We start from the raw sequence: 14,122 nt of genomic DNA, 5'->3' as shown, positions 1-14,122 counted from the left end.
ATCAAATTCTTTCTCTTCTGTTCTCTTGATGCAAATGCCATTTCTGAATGGTCCTCTCCACAGACTGGAAGATCTTCAGGTTCTGGTCCTGAGGATCCTGCAGGTGCTTCAGCCCATCTCCCCCACTCTTGGGTAATCGTGAAATAAGGGACCCAGGCACACTGACCTCTCCCAACTGGAAGCCGATTTCTCTAGCTCTTACCTAGGGAACAAGAAAAAAAAAAAAGATTATTAGGAGAAATGGGGAACTACATGCTCTTTCCCCAAAGCCATGACAAACCACAAAACGACCTGAGGCAAAAGCAAGATTACCCCAAATGTGCAAAGCGGATGCACCTCTGAACCATGATGCCCATGCTTGGAGACTTGGGATTTCCCAGAGCCTGTTGAGAGCTGACGCTTCTCACAAGGTTAAAGATGGACGGGATCACTGGTCTGGTTCTATTTTTCTTAATCAATATAAGTGGGTAAGTGTGGTCCTAGCATGAGTGACAGTCCTACAAAGTTGTGCAAACTCTGACTGCTCTCCTGCTGCGCCTGTGCATAATTGTTATAAGGTTCCTTGGGTTTGGGTAAGCTCAGGGGCTAGACCTGATCCCAGGATGTGTGCTTGAGGTGTCTGCAGAATGGAGGACCCAGCAGAGCTTCGGGTCTGCAGGAGTGAGCCAGGTCTGCAGGAGTGAGCCATGGCGGAGAGCTCAGAGCACCCACGAGAGAACCATAAAGTCCACCGGACTGGAGAGGCCTGGCCTCTCCCTCTGTGTCCGCGCCGCCAGGGTTGGAGACTCGCCCACCGTGCCCTGGCATTGCGCCCGCCTCGGTGCCGCGCAGGGGGCGGGCTCCCCACGCGCCGGCCCCGTCCCATTGGTCCGGGGCCCCGCCTGTCCCCCAGAGAGGCCTCGAAAGTTTCATTGAAGGTGGAGAAGTGCGCGCCCGCGGGGGAGCCTGCGCTGCGCCACCAGGGCGAGGCTGCACCGGGCCGGGCGGGCGGGGGGCGCGCTGGCATCTGGGCGGCGGCGCTGGGTTTCTATTTTATTTATTTTTTAAAAAACTGAGGCCGTGGAGGAGGCAGCTGGAGCCTGATCCACTCCTTGTGAGTTCGTCTCGACTTCTGCCCACGCTCGCACAGTTCTTTTCTGGTGACAGAGAGATGGTTCTGTGCGCCGGGTAGCTCCCGCCCGGGTCTCTCCTGCCCGAACCGGGGAGACGCAGAGGCTGAGCCTCCCCGCCGCCCGGAACCCGCCGCGGCGCCACTCGGGGGGCCCGCCCGCAGCTCCGAGGGCCGGGGCCGAGGGTCGCGCAGCGGGCCCGGCTGCAGAGGTACGCGGGCTTCCGAGGGGATTCCTCCAAGCAAACTCCCCCGCCTCCCCCGAGCACCGCCCCGGGCGCCAGGCAGAAGCGCAGCGCGTCCTCCTCGCCCCCTTCCTCGCCGCGCCGCCTCCCGGGACCCTCCCCAAGTGCCTCCTCCGCACCGGCCCGCCCGCGGGAGGAGCCGCTGCCGCTGGACCGGGGAGACCACACTTCATGGGCCGGCCGCGGAGGGCCGGGCACCCGCGGCGGGGGCTGCCTTGAGCCCGTTGAGGACCGGCAGGAGCCCGGAGCGCGCCCTCGGTGCGGACAGCGCGGCGGACGGCGCGGCGGCGGCCCCTCCAGGGCGATGACCGAGCGGCCTCGAGCCGCCGGCAGCAGGAGGCCGTAGGCGGGCATGGGCCTGGCACCCCGGTCCTAGAGACCCTGGACACTCGCCCCTCTCTGCTCGGACGGATCGCCCTGCTGCCGCGATGGCCTCGGAGGTGGTGTGCGGGCTCATCTTCAGGCTGCTGCTCCCCATCTGCCTGGCAGTAGGTGAGTGCGGTCCGCTCCGCTCGCCCCGGTCACTTGGGGGAGGTGAAGGGGGCGCCTAGGGGCGGGGGCGGGCTTCCGGGCCAGCCTCAGAGAAGGGTTCCAGTGTTGTGGGACTGTCTTCGGGGAGCCGCGCCGGGGTCCCGGTGTCAGACACGCACCGTCCGCGGGGCAGGCTCCTCTCGCGTCCCGCGCCGGGCGCGCTGTCGGGGCTCTCCTAAGGGGCCAGCGGCGGAGTGCGGGAGACCCATAGGCGTGTGCCGGAGACTGTCGGAGTTAGTCACACGTGGGATTTCTGTCGCGGTGTGCTCACGGGTACATCAGGAATGCAGACCTGGCTGGGAAGCGGCTGGGTGGGGGTAGACCCTTTCCCGGCGCAGCGCGGGGTCTCTCTGGATCCCCTGCTCCTGGTTCCCAGATGCGCACAGAGACAGACACACGGTGCAGCCGGCAATCACCGAGGCCATCTCTCCCACACATCCCAGAACGGTGATGCCAGAAGTGCAGGAAAACAGTGCCCTGAAGTTGCTTATTTTCTTTTACTCCCTCAAAAGCCCCTACAACAAAAGTGTTGAATGCTGAGCTACAGACAACTGAGACCCCATCCCGCCCCACAGGCGCCGGCCCTTTCAGGTTTTTAAAGGGATCAAAAGCCTCTCCCTGGGGCTGCCTCTCCCTGGGACTGGCAAGGGCTAAGGGAGCCCAGTTAGGGATTTCACTCTTTCTATAGGGCTGGGAGGGCGTTGCAAGCAGCTGGGAGTGCGTGGAGCTAGAGAAATTCTGTTTCCCCTCTAATAGATGGTGGTGCCCGTTAGGTTGGCGCCCTGTAGGGATGGCTGGCAGCTCCTTGCTTTCCCTTTCCCCTGTAGACTTAGAACCATTTACAAAGAGACACGGTCTTCGCAGAAAAGGCCACTTTTTTACATTGGCCAGAGATTGAGGACTCAACAGCACACCGGTGTTGTTTTGTTTGCCCCAGCAATCCACCTAAAGAGGGTTTCCGTGGTGTGTTGTGAGGGTCAGTCCCTTATGCCAGGAGGATTTTGTGATCAGCATGAACACTCTGAGCAAGCTAAGCGTTCGGAGGAGGCAGGGGCAGGGCGCCCACGGGAAGTGCAGAGGGCACACAGATGGGGAGCCTTCTGCGGAGTGGCTGGGTGCTCCCGCACAGGCAGGCTGTGGCCTCCGGTGTGACCTCTGAGTTTCCGGGCAGGACCGTTTTGCCAGGATCTTGGCCCTTAATAATAGCCATGCACGTTGATGCGGAGGTTCAGCGTCCAGGACGCTGAAGTGGACCCGGAGGCCAGCTGGTTTAAGTTAGAAGAAACAGGGCTTTGGAGAGCCATTGGGGAAAACAGAGCTGGGCTACCTCAGGTTCATTACACACAGGTGGTGAGCGTCGTGGTCTGGGGCCGTCTGTATATCTGAAGCGCCTGGCACATTTACTATAAGCCCCATGGAAGCTAGTGCCCCAGTTAACAAGGGTTTCTCCTCACTCTCTTCTCTTCCACCTCCCCCCTCTTCCCCTTTCCCTTCCCCATTAGGCTGGTGGTTGTCTGCAGCCACCTGGGTCCGCTCTGTGACTTGCACAAGTAGTTGAGTGAAAGAACAAAAGGATTTACCCACTGATCCAGGAGACCTTGCCCTGAGCATAGGCTCTTGCAATTCGCCTGTTCTAGATGCTCCGCAGCCGTGGTTTGGGGGCCTTGTCATCCTGACTAATGGTTGGTGGTCAACATCACAAAGCCCTTCTGTGGGACTGTGGAGCTCTGCCCTCCAGAGGGACCTGGGGGTGCCGCACCCCAGATGAGGCGCCCCAGGTGCAAAGCTTGGGCAGGCGGCTGCAGAGCGGCCCAGAGGGAAGCTCCTAGGGGCGCTGGGAGGATCAGGCACCACTGTCTCGGAAACGGGGTCCTGACTCAGTCTGGCCCCTTTCCTCCGCCCCTCCTGGCTTCTTCCTGGGACCCCGTGGGCCCCGTGCCATAGTCACACCTTTAGGCTGGGGTCCAAGAGTAGGCTTGCTCTGATCGAGCTTGTGCGCTCCCTGGCTTCCAGGGATTCAAAGAAGACAGACCCCGCCCGCCTGTCATCCTGCTGGGGCTTCAGGGACAGCTGGGAATGGGCGGCCAGGACCAGCCGTGGCCGCCTTCTCTTTCCAGCTCATTCCTCTGGATTCTCTGGCGTTTTCTTTGCTAACCCTGAGAGGCTAACCTGACTGCGTGCGTGTCAGGTTTTCTTTGCTAACCTGACTGTGTGTGTGTGTGTGTGTGTGTGTGTGTCCGTGTGCCTGGTGATGATGGCATTCTTTGCAGCCTCCAAGGGTCTGCAGAGCCTGTTGCTTTCCCATGTTGCCCCGCCACGCCCCGCTTTGTGTAAAGCTGAAAGGCACCTGGAACTTCGCTCCCCACGGTAAGGGAGGAGAGCTCCTGGGAAGAGCAGAGGACTTAATCCGTCCCATGGCCATCCCCTCACTTGTTGGCTGCTTCTTGGGAAAGACATCCCACTTACAAAGATCAGTGGTGCCTGATGCCTTCTAATCCGTGCACTTGAAGGGACGAAAGGGGGCTGGGCAGCTGTGGCCTGATTTGAGCATTCGTTTATAGAGGAAGTGGATGTTTTCAAGGTTACTGGAGGGTTTTCAGGCCTGCCTACTCCCCAGGTGCTCCTAAATCAAATATTCAGGTTTTCCTAATATCCTGGACATGGAGAGTGCAGTGATCTGTTTGCCATTAGAATCGATTTTTACATTTTAACCATCTATTTTTATATCTGAGCAAGGCAGCCTTCAAAGCCAACACTTTGAAGAAGCTTATGTATTTCACTTTAGACCCATTTGTCTAACATCATTGTTGAGAAAATTCTGCAGATTCTCCAGCCTTTTCACCTAATGATGGATGTTAAAAATTAACTGCTATTGTGTTTAATCTGAGCTTAATATTTCCTTTCTTTTTCCCCCGGTAAAATAAACTTACCGAAATGGGATAAGTGGCCGAGGGCCTCTATTATGCAGGTGTTTTGTGGCTCTTGAGTGTTAAAAGCTTGAGAAAGCAATAATGTAATGTAACATGTTATTTGCCACTTAGAATCAACATCTAGTGATAGATTTTCCCATGTCAATAGAAACTAGAAATGTTAACGATCTCCCCAATTGTCCCTGACTACTTGGGTAGCCATTCTGACTTTTTTTTTCTTCAAATAACATTTAAATAAATACCCAGACAAAATTTTTCATAATATCATGCGGTCTTGATAATTGTTATGACATCTGATCATTGTTGAGCACTTTAGAAAGATGTTTACATTTATTTTCTTTTAGTGTGACCCCACTGGCCCACCCATTTTTAAGTATATGATCTCAGTTTGTTCCTGGAAATGGATTGGTGTATTTTTATCCACATGCTCCTGACCCAGTCGTTCCATCTTGCCTAGTGATGCTTGGAGTTCCCTTAATGTCTTGCCTGGAAGAGATGACAACCATTTTTTAGGGATGCCTGCTTGGGCAGAATAGATTGGTCTAGGAGGGGCCAGGCCATCGTATCTTAAGCATCAATAGCTTATGCCTTCCCCCAAATGAAGGGACCAGAGTTAGGAGAAGACAAAGCTCATCAGGAGACTGTGTAGCAAACACAAAGAACCAGCCAACTAACTAGTATTCTGAAAAAATAGATCCCAGTTGGATAATAGTGTAAATCCAGGAAGAATCCCTAAAATTCCTTTTAGAGCCAAAACCGGTTTGGTTCAGTGGTAGAGCATCGGTCTGCGGACTGAAAGGTCCCAAGTTCGATTCCGGTCAAGGGCATGTACATTGGTTGCAGGTACATCCCCAGTAGGGGGTGTGCAAGAGGCATCTGTCGATGTTTCTCTCTCATCGACGTTTCTAGCTCTCTATCTCTCTCCCTTCCTCTCTGTAAAAAAATCAATAAAATATATTTTTTAAAAAATTCCCTTTAGAGGTTGTTAAATTAGAATTTGAGCAAAAATATAGTCATTTTAAAAATATGTATAGGTATGGCTATGTAAACATCATTTCCTGTCTATTGTTTAATATATTGTCCTCTATGTAACGGTTGTCATTTTGAAGTCACATGTACACTCACCCAAAGAATCCACACGGAGCCTGCTCAGAGTTTAGAGTCTCCCCAACCTCTGGCGAGGCTCTCAGGGGCAGGAGCTTTCAGTCACCAAAGGATGCAAATTTAAAGCCACTTTCTTTCCTGCCACGCTTTCTTGGCCTTATATAGGTAGATCGTATTTATCACTTTCAGAAAAGTAACAATTGAAAAGAATTAGAAATATGTAGTCTAATTTTAAAATAAAATACTTTATAAACAGACATGGGCATGGTCACTTTGTCAGCTGGGCAATGGATGTTGGAGCTGTGTGTCCACCCTGTGTGTGTCCACCCTGTCATGGGGTACGTTGCTTTACAAAAAAAAAATCTTGCTCATAGTCAGAGGTAGGTAGGATGCTTTAAATTTTACCTTTGGGGGAGGGCTCTTGCAGAATATATAACTTTTGTTTACCTTATTTTATCATATAAGATGGTAATGTTTTCTGATTAAAACTGCTATTTTTGAATTCTCATTTTTTTTGTGCTATATTGGTAGGTATGCATTATACAAGGGTATATTATAGATAGGCATATTTAAACCTTTTTGTATACGAATTTTACCTTATGACTTGGCAATTTAAGATACCTCTATTCACATCCAGGCCCTGCCCTTTACTGTGTGAGCATAGAGTTGTTTTGTTGTTTCTCTTTTCTTTCTGAAAAATGGAGATGTTAACATCTTCTTTAGATGGTTGTGAAGTAGTGTGCATTACACACCTTATATAATGCCTGACACTCTGCAAGTGCTCAAAACGGCAGGTATTATTATTGCATTTATGAAGATGAGTAGAAGAGCAGGGATGCTTGAGGAATGTCTTAGTAGATGTTAACATACCAACAGGCAGTAACATGAATCATAAGGAGATGGATACTTAAGTACCTGAGACTTATCTGAAAGCAATTTAATACCTTTCTAAAGCCAAATTATGCTATTAAAAATTGGGGTATGTGTGGCAGGATTATTATTATTGTTTAGTAGTTTTACTCATTATTTTATGTATCTGTCTGTTGTATTATCCTACATAATAAAAGGTTAATATACAAATAGACTTAATGGTGGAATGACCAGTCACTATCATATGCACTGACCCACAGAGGGGAGAGGCTCAATGCAGGAGCTGCTCCCTAGTGGTCAGTGTGCTCCCACAGGAGGAGTGCCACTCAGTCAGAAGCCAGGCTCATGGCTGGCAAGTGCAGCAGTGGTGGCGAAGCCGGCAGTCAGACATCCCCCGAGGGCTCCTGGACTGCAAGAGGGCCCAGGCGGGGCTGAGGAATCCTTTCAAGTGCACGAAATTCATGCTTTGGGCCTCTAGTACAGCGTTTTTCAACCGCTGTTCCGCAGCACACTAGTGTGCCGCGAGATGTTGCCTGGTGTGCCGTAGGTGCAGACAAGACAAGAATTTTATAATTTTTCACTATTTTGTTTACTTAATATTTCATAATAAATTAATTATAAAATACTTTCTTTGTGTTTATTTGATTCCTATTCAAGAGAATTACTTTATATATAGTCAATATAGGCACAGAGTTAAATTTTTTAACATTTTCTAATGGTGGTGTGCCTCGTGATTTTTTTCATGAAACAAGTGTGCCTTTGCCCAAAAAAGGTTGAAAAACACTGCTCTAGTAGTTAAATAATATGTACTCCCTAGAACTATACTGCCAGTGTTGTGCAATTCTGTCTTTATGACACTATACCATCATTTTCATAGTTTTTATTTAATACTAGAGGCCCAGTGCACAGATTCATGCACTGGTGGGGTCCCTCGGCCTGGCCTGCTCCTTCTCACAATCTGGGATCCCTTGGTGGATAGTGAACTTCCAATTTCAGCCTGATCCCCACAGGCCAGGCCAAGGGACCCCACTGGTGCATGAATCCAAGCACCGGGCCTCTAGTATGCATATAAGATCTTTGGTTAATCTCTTCTCACCCTCCCCCTTTCCCTTTGAGATTCATCAGTCTGTTCCATGATTCCATGCCTGTGTCTTGAGCAACTATCCCCTGGTGGTCAGTGTGCATCATAGCTACCTGTCAAATGGTTGAACAGTCACTTAGGCTTTTATATAGAGAGATGATTTTATTTATTTAATTATTTATATGGTGCCCCAAAAATGTATACACACAATTTGAATAAAATATAATGGCAGTGTTTATTAAAAGGCATTCATTTTCACAATTGAGCTATGTTAAAGTCTAGATACATATTTTTGGGACACCCTGTATTTTCACATGACATTTTTCTTTTAGATTCTATGCTACTAATGGTTAATTGTATATGAGTTACATAATCATAAAAATATAGCATTATATTTTTCCATAAATTTTCAGAACTTAGAATTGTGTAAGTGCACCTATATATTTAAGAGCAGCTGAATAAAAACAATATGATGACACAGTCTGTATAATGTAAAATAGGGGTGTCGAACTCAATCAGAGAAGGGGCCAAAATCTAAAATCCAGCCTAAATCGCGGGCCGAATGGTTTACTGAACAGTCATAAACTGACAATGTCATAAACTGACAGCGGAGTGCAGTGATGACAGCGTGGTGTGGGCCACATTGCAAGGCCTGGCGGGCTGGATTTGGCCCGCGGGCCGTGTGTTTGACACATATGATGTAAAACATTAAATTTTATAGATTTAAACAGTTGCTTTGTGGACTAGGAATCAAGTAAATAAAATAAAGCATATCTCTCATTGAATTGAGGCTGAACATAAAGCTGTGCTGGGAAATATTTGGCTGAGAGAGAGAAGCTTATATGAGGCTTATCACAGTCACCCTCCACTTGGCCTTTCAGACCCATCAGGACATGGCAGGCTCAAGAAGGATGGGGAGACTTGAAGTGACATACTAAATAGCTATAGAAAGAGTGCACCGTACATACAGCTTTTTAACTATTTCATGATTTTTGAACTGTCCAATCATTAGCCAATGGGCATAGAATATGTAGCTAAGTTTTTTTTTTTTTTTTTTTTTTTTTTTTTTTTTTTAAATTTAGAGTAATAACATGCAATTTTGCATTATTTAAAAATTTGGGTGTACTTTTAAAGTGTATATAATAGAAATTTAAAAATTTTTTTTCCAGGCTCCTGCAGAATTTACAATTTTTGTTTGCCTTTATTTTATCATATAGGATGGTGATGTTTTCTGATGAATAACTTGATATTTTTGAATTCTTTTTCTTTTTTTTCTTCCTGTATTGGTAGGTACAAATATACATTAAACTAGATTATTATCGATAAGCATATTTAAACTTTTTTTTGTATACAAATTGTAAGTTTTAAATATATTTTCAAAAAAAAAAAAAAAAAGAATGGATTTGTTGTATCTGTGTGATTAGTTCTGGCTTTCTGTTGTAATTTCTCCAGACATCGGGGGGAGGGGGAGTGTTAAGATTTGCTAACTCTTTAACTGCTCTCTTAGGAAGTTTATTTATTTATTTATTTATTTATTTATTTATTTAATTCTATAATACAAACTCAGATAATTCTCCCCTCAGTGTTTTTTCCAACTCTGAACTCTTTACTCCTCTCCCTCTTTTTAGATTGGACTCTGTAAACACCAAGCAGCTTATCATCCACCTGCAGGCTTCTGTGGTGTGCACCTTGCAAGCTTCCCCTCTGTTCTTCACCTGCCCATTTACAACAGTATTGTTGGTGCCACTGCCCTTGGGTGCAGGCACTGTCCAAATCAAGTACCTCATTCATAGACAATCCTCTAGGTTTGTCTTTGTTCTTCATCTTGGCCCACAGCAGTGTGTCCTTGGGTTCACATCCTGTGTGTCCTGCAGTGTTGGAAAACCTCGAGCTTACTGCTTGGCTTCTTCACATCCTCCCTGTGTGCTGAGCCAGAAGTGCCTTCCACAGTTTAAGGCCTCCAGGATCTGTCCCTCAGTGAAGAGAGGACTTGGGGCTTTTCTTGGTGTCAATTCCATTCCAGCCTTTGCTGAGTCAATGCAGGAATTATTGCCACCCGCCCAGCTAGTTTGTATTCTTGTCTTGGTAGTAAGTAAATTCTTTTTCCCAGTTGATGGATGGCCCGTTCAGCCGGTTCTAAGCAAAGATAATCCTGTTTTTTCACAACTTCTCTTTTCAATATAAATTTCTTAGGGTAATGGGGCTTAGATAAAATAAATTGTATATCTCTACATGATAGTTAAGCTGTAGGTGAATCAAAGCTGGATGCTAACTGTGCTCTAGGAGGTTTCCCAGGGAGGCCATCATGGTTCAGCTATCTTACAGCTGTTGCATTCATCCCTGTGGTTCGAGATTGCCTATTCCCATGTCTGCATCAAGAACGGAGGCAGCAAACTCAGACTGGACAGTCTTTTCTCACCTTCTAAGGACACAACCTGGAATTGCATGAATCACTTCTGCTCATATCCCATTAGCCTGCATTTAATATTATTCACCTATCTAATTGCAAAGGAAGCTGAGAAATGTCATCTATATTTTGGCTGGTAATCGTGCTCAGCAAAAAAACAAAGTGTTGTGGTAAAGAAAGAAAGGATAGATATTAGCATAGCAATATAGGTTTGTGCCTCCTGTAGATGATGGTAACTTAATGTGCCTTGTGGACACTGCAGATTTTTCTACCCCACCATCCACACTTTACTTCTACACCTGTAACTAGACTTGGCCACCAAAGGTTCCTAAAAGTGACATACAGGCTGTGATTAATGAGGAGGTATACTGTACTCCAAAAGAACTGCATGGATTTCCCCATTTATACAGTCCAGAAGTCTGGGAATACGAGTGGAAATGAGTGTTAAGGGTGTGGAATAATGGTGGAAGAAACAGAAAATTGGATCAGAACAAATTTATTGATGTAGGACCACTAAGCAGAGATTCTGGATTCACTGTTATAACTTGAGAGGTTAGAAAGGGCTCTCACAGCTTGGTTGTTTGGCTGAAACAATGCTAAATGAAGGTAAAATTTGGCCAGACCTTCCTTGGTATACCCATCGAGGAAAGGCTCGAAAGGCTTAGGAAGAGTGGAATGGTAGAGTGGATGTATCATGTAAAATCCTGCTCACCCACCTGGGGAAGGTCCAGAGAACACCACCTTCACCATGACTGTGAGAAAAACATTTCTAAGAGGAGCCTTGACATCCTGGCTCTGTGTTTGCTCTTCTCTGTAGGTCAGAAATTACAGTGGAAACTGCTGCCACTAAACTGGAGCCCTTAAGTGCAATGAGGATATTTGGATCTCCAGTGTCAGGGGCCACCAAGTGGCCCACCTAATTGCCAAAGGCAAGGTGCTCATGGTTACCATAATGGACAATGGAATCAAAGCAATAATCAACATAGTCTTACTTCAAAAGACATATGATATTTTGCTTATTGGTCATATTTCTTGGAAGTGAAATAGATAGACAAGCCACTAAATTCTGACTTGATCTATATAAGTAAAGAGTTCTAGGCCAAGTGAATAAAAGTATGATTTGACTCACCAACACAAAGGGTCATTGCCTTTCAATTAGTCACAAGACATGAGCCAGTTTACAGATCCAGAAACTTTGAAAGAAAGACTTTGGAAGAACTTTGCTTAGAACTGTCTACAAGGACCATCCCTAAACTAGAGGAAAGAATCTGCTTGCTACTAGCACAGAATACAGATATGATGGGCTGATTGCCAGGCATGGTATTGAAGGTGAGAATGGTGACAATGGTTTGCCTGATTTGACTGAGCTAAGACTAGAATGAAATTAACACAGAGAAAAGACCCAAGAAAAGACCCAAGTACTCTTTACTACAGAAGAGCAGATAAGGTCCTCTCAGGAAGGACCCTATTAAGCTGCCAATTACACTTTTATTCCACTTTCCCCATCCCATTTCTTTGAGTAACAAGTCTCTTTATTTAAAATGTAAATATTCCTGAAACCGGTTTGGCTCAGTGGATAGGGTCTGCGGACTGAAAGGTCCCAGGTTTGATTCTGATCAAGGGCATGTACCTTGGTTGTGGTTGAGGACACATACCTAGTAGGGGGTGTGCAAGAGTCAGCTGATGGATGATTCTCATCAATGTTTCTAACTCTCTATCCCTCAATCTTTCTCTCTGTAAAAAAATCAATAAAATATATTTAAAAAAATAAAATGTAAATATTGCCTGGCAGCATGGCTCAGGAGGTCCTAGTTCAATTCCTGGTCAGGGCACATGTGGGGTGTGCAGGAGGCAGCTGATCAATGATTCTGTCATCATTGATGTTTCTATCTCTCTCTCCCTCTCCATTTCTTTCTGAAATCAATAAAAATATATTTAAAAAATAAAATTAAATACTTGTGGAAAAATTACAATTTGTTATCCATATGTAAGCATAAGTTAATTCCAATAGCTTATTTTCCTCCTATTACCTAGTTGGGGTAAAATGGACATTTTAACTGAATGGAGAAAGAGAGTTGTTAAATGGTGGTAGGAATGGTAAAGATCTCTTGGGTATTTTTAGAGAGTCATAACCTCATTGGGCATTTAGGGGTTTACCAAGAAGAGTTCTGATACCAAAAGTAGCACATCTTTTTTTTCGGGCAAGCTCTATACACAGGAAACAGGACATAAAAATTCTTTCTCATCCTCCTTCCTGTGTTTGTATCAACATGGTTTCTGACATCCAAGGGAAATGCACTGTTTTGATTAAGAGCCCTGGGTCTACAGCCTGGATGTTTAGGCACAGATCTTGCCCTGTCATACCAGTTGTGTGTTTCATCTCTCTGTTCTTCAGTCATTTCACCAGTTAAATGAGTTGATAACGGTAGCACCTCTTTCAGAGGACTGGTGCAAGGCTTAGATGACAGTGGTTGGTGTAGGGCCTGACCCGTGGTAACTACTCAATACATCTTAGTTGTAATTATTAGTTCTAGACTCAGAATCAAACCAGGCATTATTATTAGTCAAAGGCTAGTCGGAGGACTTGCTCCTTAAGTGTGACATAGTTTCCATGGGCAGATCACTCGGAGTTCCAATCAACTTCCAAGTGAGCTCTGGAACTTGATGTTATAAGTCAAGGACTTTCTGGTCCCCCCAACTTTCCCAGTCAGATTTGCTGGAGGCCTCAGTGCCATTGTTCATTGTTACTTTTAAAACAATGTGACTTTTTCTCTTCTTATTTAATTCTCCTTTCCTGGCTGAATGAATTGTTTCCTATGTGTCCATCTGGCCCTGGGTTCATATTATCACAGAGTTTTGTACTTAAGTTATGTAATTGCTATTTTCCCTTCCCTGCATCTGCAAATTCAGGGATACTGTGAGATTCTTGATATCCCTAGCACATTCTAGTACAGTCTGCCCTCTGAAAAAGTCACATTGTTGCTAATGTAGTTAGGTCCATGATGTTTGCATCTGTACTGACCATGTACAGAATTTTTTTCTTGTCATTATTTCATAAATAATAGGGCATAGAATTTAAATTGTATTAGGTATTGTAAATAATTTAGAGATGATTAATAGTATGCAGAAGGATGTGTGTAGGTCATATACAAATACTATGCCATGTTGGATAAGGGACTTTAGTATCCTCAGATTTTGGCGTGTGCGTCCTGGAACCAATCCCCCCTGGATATTAAGAAACAGTTGATATATATATATATAATTGTAGGGTTTTCCGACTATAAAATTGTGTCCAATCATTATATTTTAGCTATCCAGCAAAGGCTATAACATACAGTGAATATTGAAGAAATATTTGCCAGTTGATGAATCAAGAAATTCATGGACTAGCTGAAACCGGTTTGGCTCAGTGGATAGAGCGTCGGCCTGTGGACTGAAAGGTCCCGGGTTCGATTCTGGTCAAGGGCACGTACCTTGGTTGCGGGCACATCCTCAGTGGGGGGTGTGCAAGAGGCAGCTGGTCGATGTATCTCTCTCATCGACATTTCTAACTCTCTATCCCTCTCAATTCCTCTCTGTGTAAAATCAATAAAATATATTTAAAAAAAAGAAATTCATGGACTAAATATGTTTTCTCTTAAATATCTCAGAAGTTTGAAAATAGGGTTAAGTCTAGCATCTTACAGCTGTTTGTTTTGATGTCTTTGAATATAAAGTTCATACCAATTTAGTTTACATTCTCTCAACTTTCATCAATGTGGATTTTGTAGCATGGTGATTAATACCCTTTCCTTGCTTTGCAGTGATAGAGAAAAACGCATTGGACAGTGTGGTAAAGCTTGACTA

The 14,122-nt window shown here is 45.7% G+C and overlaps 1 protein-coding gene across 3 annotated transcripts in view; it reads left to right on the top strand.

Moving 5' to 3' along the window:
- The first annotated feature begins 905 nt into the window (after positions 1-905).
- PIEZO2 (piezo type mechanosensitive ion channel component 2) overlaps positions 906-14,122 on the top strand; it is a 309,596-nt gene continuing 296,379 nt past the window's right edge. For all 3 annotated transcript variants that reach the window (XM_084887741.1, XM_084887742.1, XM_084887740.1), the window contains exon 1: positions 906-1,845. In XM_084887741.1, coding sequence (XP_084743867.1) covers positions 1,782-1,845 — 64 coding nt within the window. In that variant the 5' untranslated portion in view covers positions 906-1,781. The remainder of the gene's footprint in view (positions 1,846-14,122) is intronic.

Source organism: Pipistrellus hanaki (assembly GCF_964339955.1).
Source record: "Pipistrellus hanaki genome assembly, chromosome: 6".
Taxonomy (NCBI): domain Eukaryota; kingdom Metazoa; phylum Chordata; class Mammalia; order Chiroptera; family Vespertilionidae; genus Pipistrellus; species Pipistrellus hanaki.
This window is presented reverse-complemented; position numbering and strand designations above follow the sequence as displayed.